Raw genomic sequence first — 23,474 nt, 5'->3', positions numbered from 1 at the left:
TTAAAAAGATTAATTAAGATAGTTAAGTACATGTATGGTGCCTCGTTATTTTTAGTTCAATATTGTTTTGAATAATATAATCTTATATAAATGAAATTTGAATAAAACATAGCTAAGTACATGCACCATTACTTATTATTTTACTTTAATTAGATGGAGAATGAAAAAAATACGTGTATTCAAAATGAGAGTGATATACCAAGATGTAAAGTAGTATGGGATCCTAAGGTAGCGAATCTATTCTTGGATTTTTGCATCAAAGAGGTTGACGATGGTCATCGCCCTACTACTTATTTTGATAAAATTGGATATATAAACTTGATAACAAATATGAAGAATGCCACTGGAAGAGTTTATACAAGAGCCCAACTAAAAAATAAGTGAGATGGGTTAAAAATGATTGAAAGCTTTGGAAGCAACTCATTGGCAAAGAAACTGGTTTAGGATTGAATATAAAAAAGAAAACAATTGATGCATCTGAAGATTGGTGGAAAAGTAAATTACAGGTACATGTAAATCTTGTTAAATACTTTTATTAAATTAAAATATTGTTTCATGAATTTTACATTTAATTAACAAATTCTTTTTGTAGAGTCATCCCAATGCTGCAAAGTTTTGCATTCGAGGAATTGAACCAGAGTTAGAGCAAAAGCTAGATAGGATTTTCATGAACATTGTTGCTACAGGAGAGTGCTTGGACACCTTCATCTGGAATAATTCTATCCGAGTCTGAAAAAACTTTTAATGATAACGAAACCTTATATGAACAACTTGAGAGTAGTGATGATGAGCCAGAGATGGCTAATATTGATAGAATGCCTGAAGAGGGAAATAACAAGAGATCAACTGAGCTGCTTGAGAAACAAAATAAAAAAGTGAAAAAAGAAAAATGAAAAATGAAGAAGGGAGGGTCTACAATGATATTTGAACAAATTGGCCGTCTTGTTGATGTTGTGGAGACTAGAAGTAGAACTATTGAAATAGCTAGTGTGAGTAGTATATCAGAAGTTATGAAAGTGTTAGATTCTTTGCCTTGAATTGAGGTTGGGAGTGACTTGTATTTCTTTGCAACTCGCTTGTTTATAGTGAGAGAAGAGAGAGATCTTTGTTTCATTGAAAGAACATGAACTCAAGCTTAAATGGCTCAAGTATGAGCATGATGTTGCCACTCTAGTATAACTATGATGCTTAAAGGGCTTACACTTTAAGTATTTACTTTCAAACTGTGTTATGACTATTTAATATATGTTTATTGAATTATTTCTTTTACATGTATTGTTCTCAAAACTTTGTTATGACTATTTAATTTATGTTTGTTATATTATTTCTTTTACTTGCATCTGCTCTCTAGACTGTGTTATGGCTTTTTCATATGTATTAATAATTAAATTAATATTGGCAGGTTTGTTTTACATTACAAATAATGGTAGATACTGATGAGGAAATTGAGTTACAATCAGTATGTGTAACCACATGTCTTATTCAACATTATTATACAACATACATTGAAAAGACTCCTTGTATGAATTCTTCTCAAACTGGTCATATGTGGTTGATGGAAATATTAGAAGAAAATGAAAGTAGATATTATAGGATGTTTAGGATGGAGAAAGATGCTTTCATTAAATTATGCAATGAATTGGAAACTAATTATGTATTTAAGGGCTCAAAGAGAATGTGTGCTCTTGAATTATTAGGCATGTTTTTATTCACGATAGGTCATGGTGTTGGAAAGGTCATGGTGCTAGAAATCGGTTAACACGAGAGCGATTTCAGCACTCAGGCGAGACAATTAGTCAATATTTCAACAAGGTTTTAGATGTTTTATGTCATAGGAGTGTAGATATATTAAAACCACCTGACCCAGAATTTAAAGATGTTCCTGAAGAGATATTGCATTATTCAAGATATATGCCTCATTTTAAGGTAAGTGATACTTCAAAATTATGTTTTTTTTTCTTTTTTATTCAAAGTATAATGTTTATAATTGATTTTTCACTTAGAATTGTATTGGTGCAATAGACGGTGAGCATGTGAATGCCATAATTCCTCCTGAAGATCAAGTACCGTTTATTGGTAGAAAAGGGATACCAACTCAAAATATTATGGCAATATGTAATTTCGATATGCAGATTATATATGCATATGCTCAGTGGGAAGGTTCTGCCCATGATACAAGAATATTCCTATCAACTTTACGTGATCTAACTTCAAATTTTCCAAAACCATCTCAAGGTTACAATTTACACATTTTAATAAAAAATTAAAATCTCTACAATTTCTTTAATTATATTTTTTTATTTTGTATTTGACAGGAAAATATTATTTAGTGGATGCGGAATACCCACAAATAAAAGGATTTTTAAGACAGTATAAAGGCCAAAGAAACCATCTTCCACAATTTTAATGAGGTAGCAAACCTATTGGTTATAAAGAGGTATTCAACCAGGCACATTCTTCTCTTCAAAGTGTTATTGAACGAACTTTTAGAGTATGGAAGAAAAGATGGAAAATATTAAGAGATATGCCTAGTTATCCATACACGAAGCAAGTGAAAATAGTAATTGCATCAATGACCTTGCATAATTACATTCGAAGGCATGCTAAATATGATCGCCATTTTGAGAAAATTAGAGATAATCCAGAATACTGTGCAAATGATCAAACATCTAATATTGAAGATGAAACAGCTAGAACTTCAAATTCAAATGAAATGGACAACATCAGAGATATGATTGCTACAAGTTTAATGAGAGATACCAAGAAATAATATTTTTCTTTTTATATTATCTAAGTTATCATATTGTGTTATACATATTTGATTAAACTTATTTTATTTCTTTCTTTTTATAAAAAAAATTATCTTACTAATTCTTTCTTTGTACAATTTTTTTAAAAATAAATTGTCAAAAAAAAACTAATAAATTTGATTTAATTTTCTAATAAAGTATATAAATATAAATATATCTAGCATGTGTGAATTTATTTTAATAAAATAAAGGGATAATTGTGGCAAAAGTACCCAAAGTTTGGGTTTTGTACGCGGCATAGACCCAAAGTTTATTTTTAGTGGCAAAAGTACCCATAGTACCAAAAAGTGTTATTCCGTTTGGTTCCGTTTGGATTCCTCCGTTAGTTACATCTGAATGTACACGTGTCACTTCGTGATTGGTCCAACTCAATAATATATTAGGGATATTTGCGGCATAAGTACCCAATGTTTGGGTTTTGTACGCGGCATAAGTACCCACTGTTTAAAAATAATTATGATTTGGACCAATAAAAACGTGACACGTGTCTGCCTAACAGAGTCTAACGGAGGAGGCTGATGGAATTACAGTTTTACTGACTTTGGGTACTTTTGCCACTAAAAATAAACTTTGGATCTATGCCGCATACAAAACCCAAACATTGGGTACTTTTGCCACAATTATCCCTAAAATAAAATGATGTCTATTTTTGTCTTTTTATATTTAACAGTTATCTACTTATTTAGTTTACCAAACACTCTCATACAACTTTTCCAACTCTCACATGCTTAAAATCTGTAATTTACCAAACACTTCGCAGCTTTTTCCCACAGCACAGCTGCAGCTGCTTTTCTCCACAACACAGTTGTACCAAACTAGCCCTTAGTCAACTATGGATTCTATAAATACCTACGTATATTCTCAGCTTTAATATCAATAAAGAATGTATTTTTTCCTCCAAATTTATATGGTATCAGAGCTTAGGTTTAGGGTTTACTGAAATTAGACCACCATGTCCAAAAATTCAGCCAACCAAACTCCACCTTCAACTCCTACCACAGCCACACCTCCTACCATCCAAAACACCCAAAATATTGCAGATTTCAACACCAATGCTTCCATTCATATCACTACTGCTAGGTTAAATGGTAAGAACTACTTAGAATGGGCCCAATCTGTGAAATTAGCTATTGATGGTAGGGGGAAATTAGGTTATTTGACAAGGGAGGAGACTCAACCAAAGGAATCTGACACTACATTCCGGAGATGGAGATCAAAAAATTCTCTAATTACCACTTGGCTTCTTAACTCTATGGAGGAATCCATTAGGAAGTCATATCTTTTTATGTCTGCCAAAGAAATATGGTAAGTGGTGCGTGAGACATATTCTGATGTGGAAAACCATTCACAAGCCTTTGAGTTGAAGATACGATTGTGGAAGTCCAAACAAGGCGACTCAGATGTCACAACGTCCTAAAACATGTTGGCACTGTGGCAGGAACTCGACCTCTGTGACAATGATGAGTGGGAAAATCCCAAAGATTTGGCACGATTTATGAAACGTGAGGAAACGGACTAAATTTATATGTTCTTAGCAGGCATTAATACAGGGTTTGATGATGTCAAAAGTCGGATCATAGGGCGGCATCCACTTCCATCAATTCGTGAAGTATTTTCTGAGGTGCGACAGGAAGGACGCAAACGAGTGATAGTAGCTATCTCTCAATTTTTAGAACATGAGGGATCGACTAGTCACAAAAGGCCATGATTCTGAATCTGACAAAAGGAAGAAACCTTGGTGTGATCACTACAAACGCCACTGGCACACGAAGGAGACATGCTGGAAAATCCATGGTAAACCCCCAAATTGGCAGTCGAGCTGGAAAAGGAGGCAGGAAAGCAACAAGGCACTGAACACCAGTTCTAATACCTCTGCAGAGCCCAATTCTACCTCAAGGAATCCCAGTCAATCTCCATTCACCACGGAGCAAATAGAGCACCTCTTAAAACTCTTTAATTCTCCACAACTTTTAGGTTCTCCTTCATGTTCCTATGCCAATCAAGGTAGTTTGTCGTTCTTTTCATCTAATACTTTAGAACCTTGGGTAATAGACTCTAGGGCTATAGATCACATGAATAGTTCTTCTCGTCTCTTTCATTCCTATAATCCATGTGCAGCAAATAAAAAAATCAAAGTAGCTGATGGTTCTTTTTCAGCCATTGCAGGGACGGGTGACATAAAAATTTCATCCTTAATACTAAAGGATGTGTTACATGTCCCCAAGTTGTCTTGTAATTTACCATTAGTCAGTAAATAAACTCGTGATCAAAACTGTCGTGCTGATTTTTATCCTTTGCACTATGAATTTCAGGATCTCGCCTTGGCGAAGACGATTGGCAATGCTAGACTAAGTAGTGGACTTTAGTACTTTAATGATAAATCTCTTCAAAATTCAGCATCTCAATGTTTTGGTGTTATTTCTGGTTCTAATAAGACAGATATTATGTTATGGCATTTTTTTCTAGGACATCCTAGTTTTCATTATTTAAAACGCTTGTTTCCTAGTTTATTTTTCAAAAAAGATCCATCCTTATTTCAATGTGAGATTTGTGTTTTAACAAAAGTGCATCGTTCTACTTATTCTCCTCATTCTTATATACCATCAAAACTGTTTTCACTCATTCATAGTGATATTTGGGGGCCTTCAAAAAATTTAACTCCTACGGGAAAGAGGTAGTTTGTCATTTTTATTGAAAATCATACACGAATGAGTTGGGTTTATCTTATGAAACAAAAATCTGAAGTTGAAGGAATTTTTAAGATGTTTTATAACATGATACAAACTCAATTTGACACAAAAATTAAAGTGTTACATAGTGACGATGGTAGGGAATATTTTACACAAATTCTTGAATATTTTTTTGCTACTCATGGTATTTTTCAACAAAGCTCTTGTGTAGGTACCCTCAACAAAATGGTATTGCTGAAAGGAAAAATCGCCATCTTTTAGAGGTAACTAGAGCATTGTTGTTTACACATAAAATGCCCAAAATTTTCTGGGGTGATGCCATCCTAACAACCACCTATCTCATCAATAGGATGCCTTCCAAAACATTGAATTTTGAAAAACCTGTGACTATGTTCTTCAAAAGATTTCCACAGTCTAGACTTCAACACTCTTTACCTATAAAAAATTTCATTCATAACAAAGATTTATATCAAGGAAAATTTGACCCAAGAGGGAAGAAGTGTTATTAGGGTACTCTCCCACACAAAAAGGATACAAGTGTTATGATCCCTTGACTAAAAAATATTTTGGGACATTTGATGCTCAATTTTTTGAAGTCATATTTTAAGTCAGGGGGAGCACAGAGAGGAAGATTCTGCTAGAGGGGAGGAAAAAATCTGGATTTTCATATACAAAATTCTGGTGATTTATTTTATTTTTCTAAAGAATCAGTTCTTCCTTTTACAGACTTTGTGGGAAACATAAATCCAAAATCTGATTCTACTACCTTTTTCGAACATCAAAATATTTCTCAAGGTAATAATGAAAACCAGGTTGGAGAAAATGAATTAACAAAATATACTGATGTGCTTGAAATTGAAGGGAACCAAAGTCTAGAGTGTTGTCTGAAACACTTCAGCAAAGCCATGAAGAGACCCCAAGTCCAAATCCAGAAAACTCAGGTTCTGACTCCATTCTTGAAAATCCTACTATGTATGATCTAGATATTCCTATTGCCCTTCGAAAAGGAACAAGGGAATGCACTAGGCATCCTTTGTATCCAATGTCCAATTTTGTTTCCTATAAAAATCTATCTTCTTGGTTTCATGCTTTCATTACTCAACTCACTAATGTGGAAATTCCAAAGAGTATTAAAGATGCTTTACAGGTTCCAGAATAGAAAGAAGCTGTCCTAGAGGAGATGCGATGTGATGGAGTTACCAAAGGAAAAGAAAACGGTGGGTTGCAAATGGGTCTTCACAGTAAAATTCAAGTCTGATGGAACTCTGGAAATGTACAAGACGAGACTAGTTGCCAAGGGGTTCACTCAAACATATGGTATTGACTATTCAGAGACATTTGCCCCAATAGCAAAACTTAATACTATCCGAGTATTGCTCTCCATTGCTGTAAACCTTGGCAACTGCAGCAATTGGATGTTAAGAATGCGTTCTTGAATGGCAACCTCGAAGAAGAGGTATATATGGATGCCCCTCCTGGTTTCGAGGAAAAGTTTGGATCCAAAGTCTGCAAATTACAGAAGTCTCTCTATGGATTGAAGCAGTTACCACGTGCTTGGTTTGAAAGGTTCACAAAATCAGTAAAGAAGCAAGGGTACACTCAAGGACAGACTGATCACACTTTGTTTTTTAGAAGGAATGGTGAAGGAAAAATTGTTATTCTCATTGTGTACGTTGACGACATAATCCTAACCAGAGATGATGTAAAAGAGATGAACAAATTAAAGAAGTGCTTAGCAGATGAGTTTGAAATTAAAGACCTTGGGAGTCTTAAATATTTTTTGGGAATGGAAATTGTCCGGTCAAAGGAAGGAATAGCAGTTAGTCAGAGGAAGTACATTCTCAACCTACTCAAAGACACTGGGATGAGTTTGTGCAGACCTGCTGACACACCAATTGATCCTGATGTGAAACTAGGTAATGGTGAGGAAGGAGTTGATATAACCTGATATCAAAAGTTGGTTGGGAGATTGATTTACTTATCCCATACTAGGCCTGGCATTGCTTTTGCCGTAGGATTGGTGAGCCAATGTATGCATTCTCCCAAGAAGGTTCACATGGATGCAGTTTACAAGATTCTTTGGTACCTCAAAGGATCACCTGGTACAGGCCTTATATTCCAAAAGAGTAGTTGCTGAGCTATTGAAGTGTATACTGACGCAGATTGGGCTGGGTCTGTAACAGATAGGAGGTCAACTTCTGGTTATTGTTCTTATGCGTGGGGAAATTTGGTTACATGGCGAAGCGAGAAACAAAGTGTTGTTGCTCGGAGTAGTGCTGAGGCTGAATTCAGAGCAATAGAAAACAGACTATGTGAGGTGATTTGGCTACAGCAAATTATGGAGGAACTAAAGCTACCTATTGAGCTTCTGATGAAATTTTATTGTGATAACACGGCTGCCATCAGTATTGCTAATAATCCCGTCCAACATGATTGAACAAAGCATGTGGAGATTGATTGTCATTTCATCAAGGAAAAGCTTGAGGCAGGATCTATTTGCTTGCCCTTTGTGCCAACGTCTTTACAGACTACTGACATTTTTACGAAGGGATTGTTCAAACCAAGTTTTGAATCTTGTATTAGCAAGTTGGGATTGATTGATATCTTCAATCCAACTTGAGGGGGTGTGGAAAAATGTGAACTAATTAGAATTACTTGGAGATTAACTTCTTATATTTTTTTAGAAACTGTTATGAATATCCCTGCAATTGTTAGATGAAAGCCAGAGACAAAACAGGGAAATAAAGAAACCAGAAAGCTTGTATTGGAAATTGCTCAAGAGTTCGAGAGCCTGATTCTCTCCAGAATTACAATCTACTAAATTCTTCCCTACCTCTCTCTCTATTACTCTCACTCTTATTCACTCACTCAAAGCCATACCATAATACAGTGCACCTTAGCTATACCCGAGACCCTCTCCCATAACTAATTCCTGACGTGTTCCATATCAGCTACTGACTTTTCATTCCCTATACCCTTACCTTTCCTAGAGTACACATACGTGATCGGAGGTCTATCAATACCCCTGCCCAAAGTCTCACCTTGTCCTCAAGGTGAAAATGAGGATATTGTTCTTGAATTACATGAAAATCTTCCCAAGTTGCTTCAAAGGCAGGCAGGTTGGACCACTAAATCAAAGCCTATGGTGGACTCTTCTGAGTGCCTGGTCGAATATCCAGCACACACTCGGGTTCCATCGTCCATACCAACACCACTGTGAGGTCTACAGGCAGAGTAGTCGCTTGCTGGTGTGGTCCTAAGGCAGCACACAACACAGACACATGAAATACAAGATGCAACAAGGAATCAGCTGGAAGTTTCAACTTGTACGCAGCAGCTCCAACTTTCTTGAGGACTAGAAATGGGCCAAAAAATCTGGGGGATAACTTCTCATTCTGACGTCTTGCCAATGATCGTTGGCGGTACGGTCTCAGCTTGATATAAACCAAATCACCCTCCTGAAATTCGACATCACGGCACTTCTTATCTACTTGCAGCTTCATCTTTTGTTGAGCCCAGTGCAAATTCATCTTCAATATATCTAATATCTCATCACAAGCCTTAAGTTGTTCTTTGACAGCTAAAATAGATGTGGCAGATTGTTCAAAACGGACCAAAGGAGGGGTTCCCTATGATACACAACCAAGAACGGTGTCATGCAAGCCAAGGAATGAAAATAAGTGTTGTACCAATACTCTACCCACGGTGACCATTTAGCCCATTTGGTCGGTTTGGAACTCACGAAACAGCGAAGATAAGTTTCCAGACAGCGATTGACCACCTCTGTTTGCCCATCAAATTGAGGATGGTAGGCTGAACTATGTTTGAGCACCGTGCCTTGCAAACGAAACAACTCCTTCAAAAAACAACTTAGAAAAATTTTGCCCCTGTCCGATACTATAGAGCGAGGAATGCCATGAAGTTTGACAACTTCTCGCACAAAGATAGCTGCCACAATGAGCGCAGAGAATGGATGGCAAAGAGGAATGAAATGGCCATATTTGCTTAAACGATCTACCACCACCAAAATAGAATCGAGGCCATTAGAAAGAGGCAACCCTTTCATAAAATCCATCGAGACATCCTCCCAAATTTGCTCGGGAATAGGTAGAGGCTGGAGTAAACCCGCTGGAGATTGCGCCAAATATTTGTTTTGTTGACAAGTAGCACATTCAGCTACAAACTTTTAGACATCCTTACACATCCCGGGCCAATACAAATCAGTGGCTAGCCTTTGAAAGGTCTTGAAAACACCTGAATGACCCCCCACATGACCACCGTGATATTCTTGTAACAAAATCGGAATGAATGGAGAGGTGGGAGGTAACACCAAGCGTCCCCGAAACTTCAAACAATTGTGTTGTAGAGAATAACCACCACCATCCTTACCCGATTTCAATTCTTGTATGATCTTTGATAGATGCGGGTCTGTCGCAACATGAGCTTGCAAATCTAGAATAGATATCAAATTGGGAATGGAAATGGCAGTGAAAGATACCTCCTGGTGAACGCGAGATAATGCATCTACAGCCTTATTTTCGAGTCCTGGTTTGTACTGAATATCAAAATCATACCCAAGTATTTTTGTAAGCCACTGCTAACGTTCGCTAGAAACCAATCTCTGTTCCAATAGGTACTTCAAACTACACTGGTCTGTCCGCACCAAAAAATTTCTGCCCAACAAATACGGTCTCCATTTTTTAATATTGCCAACACTATGGCCATCAACTCACGCTCATAAACGGACTTGGTGCGTGCTCTAGGTGACAAAACCTGAATGAAAAAGGCTATTGGACTGTGATTTTGCATAAGAACAGCCCCCAATCCCATCCACGACGCATCAGCCTCCACAATGAAAGGAATGGAAAAATTGGGCAAAGCTAAAACAGGCACTGAACACATGGATTTCTTGAGGCTATCGAATGCTTCCTGGGCCTCCGGAGACCACTTAAAGGCATCTTTTCACAACTGATCTGTGAGAGGCCTCGCGATATTTCCATAACCAGGAACAAACTTTCTATAATACCCCGTCAACCCCAGAAATCCTCTCAGCTGTCTAATAGTCTTCGGAACAAGCCATTCCGCCATTGCAGTCAGTTTAGTTGGGTCAGCTACCACACCCTCTGCCGAAATTAAATGACCCAAATATTTCACTCTTGGCTGAGCAAATAAGCATTTCTTTCGATTGGCATATAGGTGATGTTGTTGCGGTCTCTCTAGTACCAATTCTAAGTGGACATGAGCTTCCCAAGATGGACTGTATACCTAAATATCATCGAAGAAAACCAACAGAAACTTGCGCAAAAGATCTCGAAATACCTCGTTCATGAGAGCTTAAAAGGTGGCTGGTGCGTTGGTGAGGCCAAATGGCATGACAAGGAACTCATAATGTCCCTCATGAGTGCGAAAAGTTGTCTTTTCCACATCGGCAGCAACTATACGGATTTGATGGTACTCGGATTTCAAATCCAGCTTTGAAAAAATCGTTGCTCCGTGAAGCTCATCTAATAACTCGTCAATAACTGGGATGGGAAACTTATCAGCCATTGTTTCGCGGTTTAGAGCACGATAATCCACACAAAAACGCCAACCCCCATCCTTCTTAACCAATAAGACAGGGCTCAAAAAAGGGCTCGTACTTGGCTGCACTATTCCCGCACGGAGCATGTCAACTATCAAACGCTCTATCTCATCTTTCTGTACTTGAGCATACCAATTAGGTCGAACCGACACCGGTCCTGCACCCTCGCGGAGTGTTATAGTGTGCTCTCTTGCCCTTGTTGGTGGCAGCCCCGGTGGCATATGAAATACTCCATCAAACTTCTGTAATAATGATCCTACCTCCGGTGGAATGGAGTACTCTTCAACCATTTTTTCTACTGCCAAGGCATCCAATTGAACCCAAAATCCTTGACCCTCGTGTTGAACTGTGTGAATTAATGCCTTCAACGATATTTGAGATTTGGAAAGGCTAGGATCGCCCTGCAACGTGTCCCAAGTACCCCCCATCTCGAACTTCATCACCAAAGTCTGCCAATTGACCTGCATATTGCCTAGTGTCTCCAACCACTTAATACCCAAAATAACATCTGCTTCCCCCCAACTCCAAAGGCAAAAAATTAGTGACAACGTGAAGTGCCCCCAAGTCCAATTCCACTTTACTACATATCCCCTCTGTTCTAACTTTCCCACCCGTGCCCAACAATACCCCATAGCAAGAAGCAGCCGTGATGGGTAACCTTGCAGCTGCTACGACGGTCATCGAAATGAAATTATGAATCGCTTCACTATCAATCAACACAGTGACAGGCTGCTCTCCAATGTGACCAGCTAACTTCATGGTGTGTGCCAAAGTGATGCCCACCAACGTATTTAAAGGGTTGCCAAGGTTTCTTCCGCTACACTCTCTGTGGATGAGTCTGGTGTAGGAGGTGGAGATTCCAAAGGAGACTATGAGTCGTCATCATCCATCATGAGCATGATCTGTAATGCTTTTTGATCACACTCATGGCCTCTATGAAACTTTTTATCACACTTAAAACACACCCCCTTGCCTTTTTATCTTGATATTTAGCCTCTGTCAACCGTTTGAATGGTGGATTCTTGAATGATAACCCCACGTTGGAAGAAGTCCCAGTTGGTGTTGTAGACGAAGCATTCTGCGTTGTCTTAGTGTAGAACGAAGTAAATGTCGATTTGGGAGGAGTAATCGGGCTGATGTTTGACTTCAATCCTGCAAATCGTGTGGGCTGGCCTGTTGAAGCTAGCTGGTGACTCTCTTCAATCCTTTGGGCTGTTTCCATGATTTGGGCCAAACCAGTGGGTTGCAAATTATGCAAGGCCCCTTTGATTTCTCCTTTCAGCCCTTTTACAAAACTACCCTCCAAAATATGCTCTGGTAATCCTGGTACACAGGAAGCTAAGGCCTCCCACTTAATCTGGTAATCCTTGACTGTTGAATCTTGCTGAACAGATAACAATTCCTCTGATAATGAACCCACTGGCACTGCCCAAAAATGCAGCAGGATCAAATTCTTAAGAGTTGCCCATGAAGTAATCGGTCGTCTCTGATTTTCCCACTGAAGCCAAGTCAGAGCATCCCCTTCAAGAACGATGATGGCAGCTTCGAGCAAGTGAGCCTCCGACAGACGATTCAACAAAAAATAATGCTCGGCCCGGAATATCCAACCATCTGGGTTGTCACCAGAAAAAAATGGGTAAGTCCATGCGAGGGGGACGATAATCCCGACCACATGATTGAACAAATCCAAGGAAATTGGGCTGAGACTGCAGTGGATGTGAGTGGTGCTCTGAATAAATCATCGGACCCGATGATTCAGCACCATCGACGACGCGACGATGGCAGTCGATGATTGCTGCGATGGCGTCGGAAGCTAGAAGGCCAGGTGCTTGCAGCAACTGTGCCAAATGCCCAACCATGAAGTCGATCTTCTTCTCCAGTGCTGGGATTTGTTGCACATTTGCTTTGAGTAAGTCGAACCTTCAGAAATTGCTGAAGCTCCGATCTCACTCCGTCACTTCTCGGCACAACATCGACTGCAGACTCAAACTTCTCTTCCAATATTTCGATCCGAGTATCCTTCTTTGGACCCATGGAGAATCGTTGTGGCTCTAATGCCAATTGTTATGAATATCCCTGCAATTGTTGGATGAAAGCCAGAGACAAAACAGGGAAACAAAGAAACCAGATCGCTTGTATTGGAAATTACTCGGGAGTTCAAGAGCCTAATTCTCTCCAAAATTACAATCTACCAAATTCTTCCCTACCTCTCTCTCTATTACTCTCACTCTTATTCACTCACTCAAAGCCACACCATAATACGGTGCACCTTAGCTATACCCCAGACCCTCTCCCATAACTAATTCCTGACGTGTTCCAAATCAGCTGCTGACTTTTCATTCCCTTTACCCTTACCTTTCCTAGAGTACACATACGTGATAGGAGGTCTATCAGAAACTTTCTAGGAATAGATTGTACAACTATTTCCTTCCCTGTATAGTGCTGATTTTCCCTAGCTATTAGTCAACTATGTATTTGTAAGTTACCGTGAAAAAATTAGAAAGTAATTAGTCTTGGGTTGTTTCCTTAGATATAGGAATTAGTTGTTGTTAGTTCTCATTTTTATGGCTTTTATATTTCAAATCTGTTAGATGATGTAATCTATAAATATGTTGATCGGCACATTAATAAATATACAAATAATTATTCTCTTAAACTACATGGCATCAAAGCCAAATAAAGCCTAGAACCTTAGAAAACCCTAGATCGACTAAAGCTTCTTTCTTCAATGGCTGATATAGCTGAAGATTCTACCAGAGAAAACCCAAGCACTACCCCAACCCAGACTACCCCTACCCAGAAAAATACCACTACACTTGTTCGACAGACTGCTGCCATTGATGTTGTTCATTCATCTATGCATATTACTGTGCATAGAATGAATGGACAAAATTATTTAGAATGGTCACAATCTGTCAAGCTTGCTGTTGATGGCCGAGGGAAGCTTGGATTTCTCATTGGAAAGAAGCAGCAGCCGAAGATGGATGATGCTGGTTATGGGGTGTGGAGATCAGAAAACTCACTAGTCACAGCATAGCTGCTCAATTCTATGGATGCTTCGATTGCAAAGCCTCACATGTTTATGACTACAGCCAAGAAGGTATGGGACTCAGTGCGCGATACTTATTCTGATTTAGAGAATTATTCTCAAATATTTGAGCTAAAGGCTCGGCTATGGCAATCCAAGCAAGGACAGCGTAGTGCCACAAGCTATTATAATGAGATGGTGGCTTGGTGGCAAGAACTGGACCAATACAATGATGACGTTTGGGGAAGTCAGGCTGATTTGCTCCAACACAAGCAACATGAAGAAAGTGACCGTGCATACATGCTCCTTGCTGGAATTAACCAATAGATGGATGAGGTCAAAGGGAGGATTCTTGGCCGCAGACCATTACCATCAATCAGAGAGGTTATCTCTGAAATACAGGTGGAGCCGCCGAAAAGTCATGTCCAACAATGAATCATCATCTGTATCAGGTAACGAAGTTTCAACTTTAATTGTTAAAGAAGCTGAGACTAATAATGATAAGAAAAAGAAGTCATGGTGTGATTTTTGCAAGCATTGGCACACACGGGATACTTGCTGGAAAATACATGGAAAACCGCCTGGAGGAAAGCTCACCCGACCTGAAGCAGTGCAATCCGTGGCTGATTTTGCTTCAGAACCGAGTGTCAATTCAGGGCAGTCTCCATTCACCAAGGAACAAGTTAAGCAACTGTTGAATCAGTTACATTCTAAATCCAAACCTTCATGTACCCTTGTTCAGCATGGTAATCCTAGTCTCTTATCTTCTTCTCTTATTTGTATTCAATCTAAAACCTCTTGGAACATTGATTCAGGAGCATTTGATCACATGACCAGCTGTTCTAGTTTTTTCTTCTTGCTCTTCCAGCAATGTTTCTAAGGTAGACACCACGACAGCCCCTTTGTCATACCGAAGGAGTGGTGGTGGATCACGACCATACAATGCTTTGAAGGGAGTGCATTGTGTTGCTGAATGGTAAGCAATATTGTACCAATACTCGACCCAAACTAACCACTTGTACCAAACTTTTGGTTATGTAGACGTAAAACACCGTATGTCTCCAAACACCTTTGACAACCTGCGTTTGTGGGTGATAAGCTGTGTTGCACTTTAATGTAGAAACGTGTTGTCGAAAAATATCTTCCCAAAACTTGCTTGTAAACACCTTGTCCCGATCTGAAATAATGGCCAAGGGAATTCCATGTAATTTAACAACCTCCTTCATGAAGTGTTGAGCCATTACCGCTGTGTATGGGTGTTTAAGGGCTATAAAATGAGCATATTTGCTCAATTTGTCAACGACAACTAGTATCCCAACCTTCTGATCTCAACAGTCCCTCAATGAAATCCATTGAGATTTCATCCCAAACTGGAGCTGGAAGACTAATTGGTTTTAATAATCCCGCTGGAGTTGTGGCCAAATATTTATTTTGGACGAACTTGAGGACATCCTTTCTCATGCCAGTCCAAAAGACTTCCGCTTTCAGCCGTTGGTAAGTTTTAGACTCACCCGAATGCCCTCCCATGGGGGAGTTGTGAAACTCTTCCCACGGTGACTGAATAAGCTTAGAGGAAGAAGGAACGACCACCACCCTTTGTAGTATAGGACTCCGTTATTGGTAGTAAAGTGATGGTGTTGTCTTGACTGCGCCAAGTCATCTCAAATCTCTTTTAGGACCAAATCATGATCCAATTCATCACGTAACTGTGCCCAATATTACCACTGTGGTTCTGCAATGGTGGCACATTCAGGTAGCCCTTCCAACCGTGACAATGCATCAGCCACTCGGATGCTCACGCTGCTGCGGTACTCGATGTTCAAAGTCATATCCCATCAACTTGGAGACCCATTTCTAGTATTAATGGCCAATGACCTGCTCTTCTAAAAGGAATTTCAGACTTTACTAGTCTGTTCAGACTATAAATCTTCGGCCCAATAAATATGGTCTCCATTTGACGACTGAAAACACAATAGCCATTAACTCTTTTTCGTAAATGGATTTTAGGCGTCCTCAAGGGCCAAGAGTGTGGTTGTAATAAGCTATTGGGCGTTCTTGCATAAGGACAACTCCTAATTCGAAGCGGGAAGCATCAGTTTCGATGACAAAATGTTTACTAATGTCTGGCATGGCCAAAACGAGAACCGAACACATCGCATGTTTGAGTTCGTCAAAAGCTTGGGCTACTGCTGAATCCCACAGGAAGCTATCTTTTTTGAGCTGAGAAGTGAGTGGAAGGGCTATTTTAGCATATCCATAAACAAATTTTCGATAATGATGAGGTCTTGGAGTTGTAACACGACCCCACAACACATTCCTTCCCCTTTTATTGCTTCGCCCGATCCCGTTTTCATGCTATAAGCCTCGATTTTGGATTTTGGCAACTTCAATTGTTGGACCAAAGTCGTACTAATAAAATTATGAGTATCGCAGGAGAAGATTAAAGTTACCACAGGCTGGTTGTGAATGAAGCCCTTGATCTTCTTCGTTTTCAGAGCAGTCAATCCAGCCACCAAATTGAGGGAAACTTCAGCAATGTTTTCACTTCCGTGGCATGCAAAGTTGGTTCTTGCTCGTTGACCAACAGCTCTTCTTCCGTGGCAACCTCCTCATTTGGAATAATCATGACGTTTAGCTCTTTGTTTTTGCAAACATGACCCCTATACCACTTCCCATCACATTTAAAACACACATCCCTATCTTTCTTGTCCTGATACTCTGATTCTGTCATTTTCTTGAATGACCCCATGGGTGTAGTGGAGCTAGTCCATTGCATTTTGTGGCTGGAAATATCATTTGTGGACTGTGAATGATTGGAAGACTAGTATCGTGAGCTGCCTTTGTTTTTATTTTCTATGGAAAGAGCTAACTCCATGGTGGTTTCCAAAGAATGTGGCTGGAATACACGCAGCTCATCCCTCAGCCCTTTCTTGAGGTCGTTAGTGATGGTACTTAGGACAATTTCGTTTGGAACATTGTCCAAGGGTGTCAACAATTCAGTGAAGTGGCGGTAATATTCCTTACAGAGGTTTGTTGGCGAACTGAAAGAAATTGCTCATATAAATTCCCACCATTGTGGCTGCGAAATCGATGCAACCAAAGCAATTTCATGTCCTCCCAATGGTTCATTGGCCTTCGCTTGCTTTCCATTTGGTACCAAAGAAGCGCCTCACCTTCTAATGAAATGACAGCCGCTTCAATTTTCTCGGCATTGGTGAATCACTATAATGAAAGAAAAAAAAATTCTACTTTCAAAATCCAACCATCGGGGTAGTCACCTTCAAAAGTAGGCATCTCTAAACGGCGGTATCGAAAATCCCGTCCAGAATCATATGAATGGCTAAAGTGATTTGCTGAAAACGTGCCAAAAGAAGGTAGTGCCGGCATTGGGGCAGAAGGTGGTGTCTTGAACCCAGAATATGAACTGTGGAGAGGAATTCCATCATTCTAGGAGATTAGAAAAGATGAAGACAAGTTCGTGGACAGCATTGGGGCAAGAGGTGGGTTCTTGAAGCCCGAATGTGGACTTTGGAGAGAAACTCCATCATTCTTGGAGGTCGGGGATGAGGAAGACAAGTTCTTGGACAGCAACTCAAATTTTTCCTCCAACCGAGCCTCTAATTGTTGTTCAAACCTAGACATGAGCAAAGCAAAATTTTCCTCAAGAAACGCCATTGCAGGTGCAGATTCTTGTTGTGCGGAAGTCGTTGCCAGAGCGCCAGGATCCTCCATGGTGTCCGCACGTGTAGTTATCTTCTTGCCGCCAACCATGGTCCCGTCGAAGGCTCTGGTACCAATTTGATGGGCACTTGATGTGGAGAATGATCAAATGTCTTATTAAATTGGTAAAAATATAGTGGTGCCAAGGTTTCGAGTACCTTGGAGACTCCTCACAGAGAACTTCTCTGTAGACAAAAAAACTTATCCCCTCCAAATAAGTTCTCATGACTTATTTATACATTGTGTCTAAGACTCTCCCCAACTAATAGTATTACATTAAATTGCTGACTCATTTAAATGAACTAAAAGATTCCTCATAAAAAGACAACTAATACACACTAATTAATTCCCAAATTATTTCTTCTCCTTGAATATGTGTGTATTATAGGTGGCCTGACACTGCCATTTATCAAAAGTTCGGGTTGAGGGACTAATTGTCATTATGGATGAAAATTAAGTATCTGCTCAAACCTAGAAAGTGTATCCTCAGAACTTTTTTAATACATATACTGTATTTCAAAATGTGGAACTAACAACAAGTCCAGAGAACCAAGCTAATAGGTAAGTTCATGTATCTAATCTGAAATGCTAATAAGTAAACCATTGAAAAAGTACTTGTCAGACCAAAAAATAAATAAGACAATCATGGTAAATTATGAAATTCAAATTTCAAACTACAAATTGAATAATGAGTAGAAAGAGAAAAGAAAAAACACAAATTTCCATATTTCATTAAAAGTACAAATTCGCATTATTACCTCTGTGCAACCTCTTTACGTACAGTGTACCTAATTTTCTTGTCGAAACATCTCTCCTTCCGCTTTTCACGGAACCTAACAAGGGAGGCTATTCTTCGTGAAAGATTTGAACGCTTTGGAGCGTCACCTACAATTACACCCTAAAGAATGCGGCACATAACACATACACGTAAGTACGGAAATCATTGTTACAGGTCTGAATAATAATCATAGCATCTGAATTACCCTGTTATTTTGATTGTAAGGCACATCGACAGTAGGTACACCAGTGGGTACATCACGCCCCCCAAGTAGCAAGAGCACTGCTTGCACCTGTTGTGAAAAATATCCCAAAATAAAATAAGAAGGCTAAATAATTCCTCCAATCTACTTACCCAGTCTAACAGTAGTTAAAGATCTTAAAACCCAACTGAAACTGCACTAATTATTTCCTTTCTTTTTTTCAAACCCACAAAATTCCTATACATGCTTTGTTTTTAGCTTCAAACTAAATATTTTCAGTACTCCTAATCTTTAGGGAACTTGAAATTCATAATCATCAACCAACTACAAAGTCTAGAGGGGAGTTGACCAAGACCATGGAAGCAAACCATCGAAACCAAATTAATCAAAGAGAGATAGTGAAGGAGAACTACAACTTATTTTGAGCAAGTAAAAATTAAATTAACAGAAAGACAGTGACATTACTTTTTCGGGCGTAACAGCAGGAAAAACATACACCTCGCCTTCGAAAGAAAGAGTGAGCTCACTGGTCCTGGACGCCATAACCACACCTCCATGGTTGGCAACGCTGACCGAATTCATATGAGTCTCTCCCAAGTCGTCCATGGCATCATCGCCATCATTACCACCACCATCTTCATACTCCTCATCGTCGTCGCCGTCGTCTACAGGTATAGGACCCCGCATGTGGTCCTCAAATGGTCGGGCTTGCAGAGGTTGTGGATTGGCTGCCGCCATGTAGAAAACACCCAGCGCAGCTCCGTCAAACCCTGGAAAGCTCGCTTAGAACTCACAGAGACCGAAACCCTAATTAGCAAGTGTTTTCAACAACCTGTTCCATGGGAGGGAAATCATTTCCGTGGCATGAAGAGAGAGAAATGGAGAGAAAGAAGTGAAAAAGGGGTGAAATGGAGGAAGAAGGTTCGAAAAATCATTGGAATTGGAGGGGAAGACAAAACTACCCTAACACGATGCTTGGTCGGGGAAAAGTAGGTGGATGGATAGGGAAAGTAGGAGAGGTCAAATCCTATCATTTGTCGAGAAAGATTATGGAAGGGAGAGGTAAACCTACCCAAATCGTACTATTAATATCCTTCTATTAATGCATACTCTATATATATATAAATATATAGATACTAGTTAGTGCGATGCACGCTATGATTTGCCCTTTATATATTTGAATTTAAAATAATTTAAAAAAGAAATATTTAAAAATTACATGGTATTAAAAGAAAAACGTTGTGTTAATATTTAAAAGATTTAGGTAGGTAATTTATAAACTAAGACGAAGATTCAACTACTTCCTCTGGTTGCAATTCTTGAATAAAGTAGACATTAAAATTCTTATATTTTTGTTGCTTTAACTTTTCTGGATCAGCATAAATTTGTATTGTCCAGCTCTTTGTTGACAAATTTTTGCTTAGTCTTTTAATATTTTTTTTTTTCTCCACAGAAATTTTTTTTATAGGTGTAAGTTAGTGTTGAAAAATGATATTTCTGAAATTTGTTTAGTATATATGATTTTTTTAAAACACAACAAACCTCTTCAGAATATTCCATTAATTGTACTGCAGAGCAACCCAACATCTCTTCTGCTACATGGCCGAACATAATTACAGATATACTTCTAGTGTTCTCATTGATTTCCGCATATGCCCTGGCACTGAAATTGATATGATTTTCATTTGAGCATTAGTTTATGTTAAGAAGATACATTTTTTAGAACGTTTAAATTATTTAATACACACCATGGTGTTGCAATTGATGTACTTCCACATTTACACAAAAAGTTTTCATTGTATGTTTTTGTAGTTCCCGAGTTACATGCAAGACATGACATGTAGTAGAATATTTGTGCTAAGTTTGTTAGAATTATTTTTCCTTGAATCCAGAATTTTGCTATCTACATCAATTTATTTGGAATAGTCAGTAAAAATGGTGGTATAAATATAATTTACTGGAAAGTAATAAAAATCACTTTACCTCCATTGGTTGTAAACTTTTCATCAAATCTGCAATATTTCCAACCTTAACAATTTCACGAATCCCAACAGACGATAGGGAGACAAATGGATATGTACAAGATCTTGCAATGATACTTCTTATTTTTAATTTATTTTTATCTGCCCTGAATAATAATAAAATAAAGATAAATGTTATAAAATCTTATTATGTAATTAGGTTTAATTAATTAAAAGCTAATCGATATGTATTTAAGAATTACCATTTTCGCATTGTTGTTGCTTGTGGAAGTGCAGGATTTATGGTAAAGTTACTTGATGAAGTTGTTGATAAAGTTAAACCTTTTTCAAAATGAAATAATGTTAATGAAAAAGTATATATATATATTTTTATATAATTTATAAGATTGTGACTTATAATACTTACCTCTGTATGATTTGACAGATATGTTTGTTGCTAATATGATTGGTTTTTCATCGACAATTTCAGATATCTTTTGGCCATCATATTTGACAAATCGACCCCATATGGTTAAACAAATTGGATTGAAACTAAAGTTTAAGAAAATTTGAAATAGTTAATATTTAAATTTAAATAAAAATATATATTTCTTATGTATTTAAAAAATTAAATTATTTTAAGTTGTCTTCTTACCTCTTATCAATGAGATATATTTCATGGATTCTTTTTATTCCATGCATTGTCGTTACATCTTTAGGTGGACTCATTTTAATTACAACTGCTAATAAATCTGTATTATCGGATTTCAAATATTAGGGATTCGATAACGAATCTGCAATAAAAATGAGTTTAATTGTTATAACAAAACTTAAATTAAATTACCTATGTTTTTAGGTGTCATTTTGTAAGGCTCCAAATCTTTGAAATTGACTATGTCATATTTTAGTTGTTGTACATGGTCGTCATTTTCTGATAATTCTTCTATTTTGGTCTTTGAGTTAATTGTCTATTGATATGGATGGTCTCCAATTTTGTAACGTGGATTTGCTTGTCTAACACGTGCATTGGTGATGTAATATGATTGGTAAACATTTAAAGAATCCTCCCAAGTGTGGATATCAGACTCAAAAATTGTAGCTTGTACTTTATTTCCCTGTGTCAAAAATAAGAATACATTGAGATTATTAAGATATAATCTGTGTTTTTTTTTCTAAATGAATAATTAAAATGGTAAATATATTATTTAAAATTAGTGAAGAAAATAATTATTTTACCTCTTTATCAATAAGCGTCAGATTTTGATATTTTAATTGTTTTTGTGGGCTTGTTCGTACAACTGACTTTTCAGAAACTATCATCTTGATTGTCCAATTTTTTTGTAGTTGGATCAATCTCATTTATTGATGTGTGCATCATGTTGTTTATTTCTTCAACTTCTATGAAATACAGAAATATTATATGTATAAGATTATAAATTGTTAAATTTATATAAAATTAGAAATATATATATTTTTAGCATAGTTATAATAATAAAAAGCATGAAAATTTATACTAAACTATAAACTATACTAAGTATATTATGTTTTCACAAAATTTTAAATTTATAGTATTCATACTTTGATTTTATCTTTATTATAGAAGTAAGTTATAATTAAACTCTAAACAGAAAATAAAATCTTTTCATCTAAAAATATAGGGGGAGAATTGTTAAAATATATATATAGGGGGAGAAATTGAATTCCAAAGTACTAAGCATATTAAAAAGTTCCCTTCTAAGAATTTTTTTATTTTTTTTTATTTTACTGGAGACATTTGCAATATATTTTTTCTTATTCTAAATATTATAAAATTAAAAAATCTCATTCTAAGATCCAGAGATTAGGTTTCTGCTGTGGCACGGTATTGTAATGCTGAACCTCTATGCCGACCGCAAACATCATATTGCAGGAATTGAATACACCAAATTCCAATTCCCGTAACGATGACCGAAGGAATTTACAACTTTTACTATGCATATATAGTGTTTATACAGACTTTCAGGGTTATATGTTTCTTAAATCATCATCACATTATTCATAAAGCAGCCCACCTAGTAGAATGCCAAGCCACCATCAAAGAAATATGAACTTTCAAATTCACTATATTAGAATAAGAAGATACTCAGCCACGAGTACCAACCAAAATAGTCATCATCGTCTCACTTAACTTTCCCACGTAACAAACAAGAGTAAAGACACATAATTGAATGCAAAAATTGCAATGCTTTATATAGAGATTACAGAGACCAATATTATATATTTATTAATGTTTTTTTTAAATAATATATTTATTAATTTAGAAGCATCAAATATTAAAAATTTCCCTGAATAATCTCCCTTAATAAGAAGGCTTTTGAGATTGATACTGTGTACGATAAATTCAAAAAAGTTAAAATCTTTAAAACAAGAATTGCACACAACTCATATACCAGCAATTGATATACTTTACAACAAAATAAAAATAAAAACTTAAACTTTGCGTCTACTGAAAAAGCAATACAAAAGCACAAATGAAATATCAGAGACAAAAGCCCATTAACAGAGACTAAGACAATGGGTCTCTACTATAAACACAACCCAGATAATCCAAAACCAAAAACAGCTAAAAAGAGAGAAAGAAAAAAACTTGCCGACAACTGGCTTACTACCACTACTTCCATTTCAACTCTTAAAAACCCATCACAAAGTTCATTTCTACTTAATC

General features: G+C 37.5%; 1 protein-coding gene across 1 annotated transcript in view; it reads right to left on the bottom strand.

Annotated features, from left to right (window-relative positions):
- The window catches only part of LOC133803459 (GATA transcription factor 24-like), a 46,321-nt gene extending 26,445 nt beyond the window's left edge, over nucleotides 1-19,876 (bottom strand). Inside the window, exons 1-3 of the mRNA XM_062241512.1 lie at nucleotides 19,275-19,876; nucleotides 18,813-18,899; nucleotides 18,588-18,727 (exon numbers count right to left, since the gene is read on the bottom strand). Of these exons, the coding sequence (XP_062097496.1) occupies nucleotides 18,588-18,727; nucleotides 18,813-18,899; nucleotides 19,275-19,547 (500 nt within the window). The 5' untranslated portion in view covers nucleotides 19,548-19,876. The remainder of the gene's footprint in view (nucleotides 1-18,587; nucleotides 18,728-18,812; nucleotides 18,900-19,274) is intronic.
- Between the last annotated feature and the right edge of the window lie 3,598 nt (nucleotides 19,877-23,474).

This window comes from Humulus lupulus, chromosome X (assembly GCF_963169125.1).
Source record: "Humulus lupulus chromosome X, drHumLupu1.1, whole genome shotgun sequence".
In the NCBI taxonomy this organism is placed as follows: Eukaryota; Viridiplantae; Streptophyta; class Magnoliopsida; order Rosales; family Cannabaceae; genus Humulus; species Humulus lupulus.
This window is presented reverse-complemented; position numbering and strand designations above follow the sequence as displayed.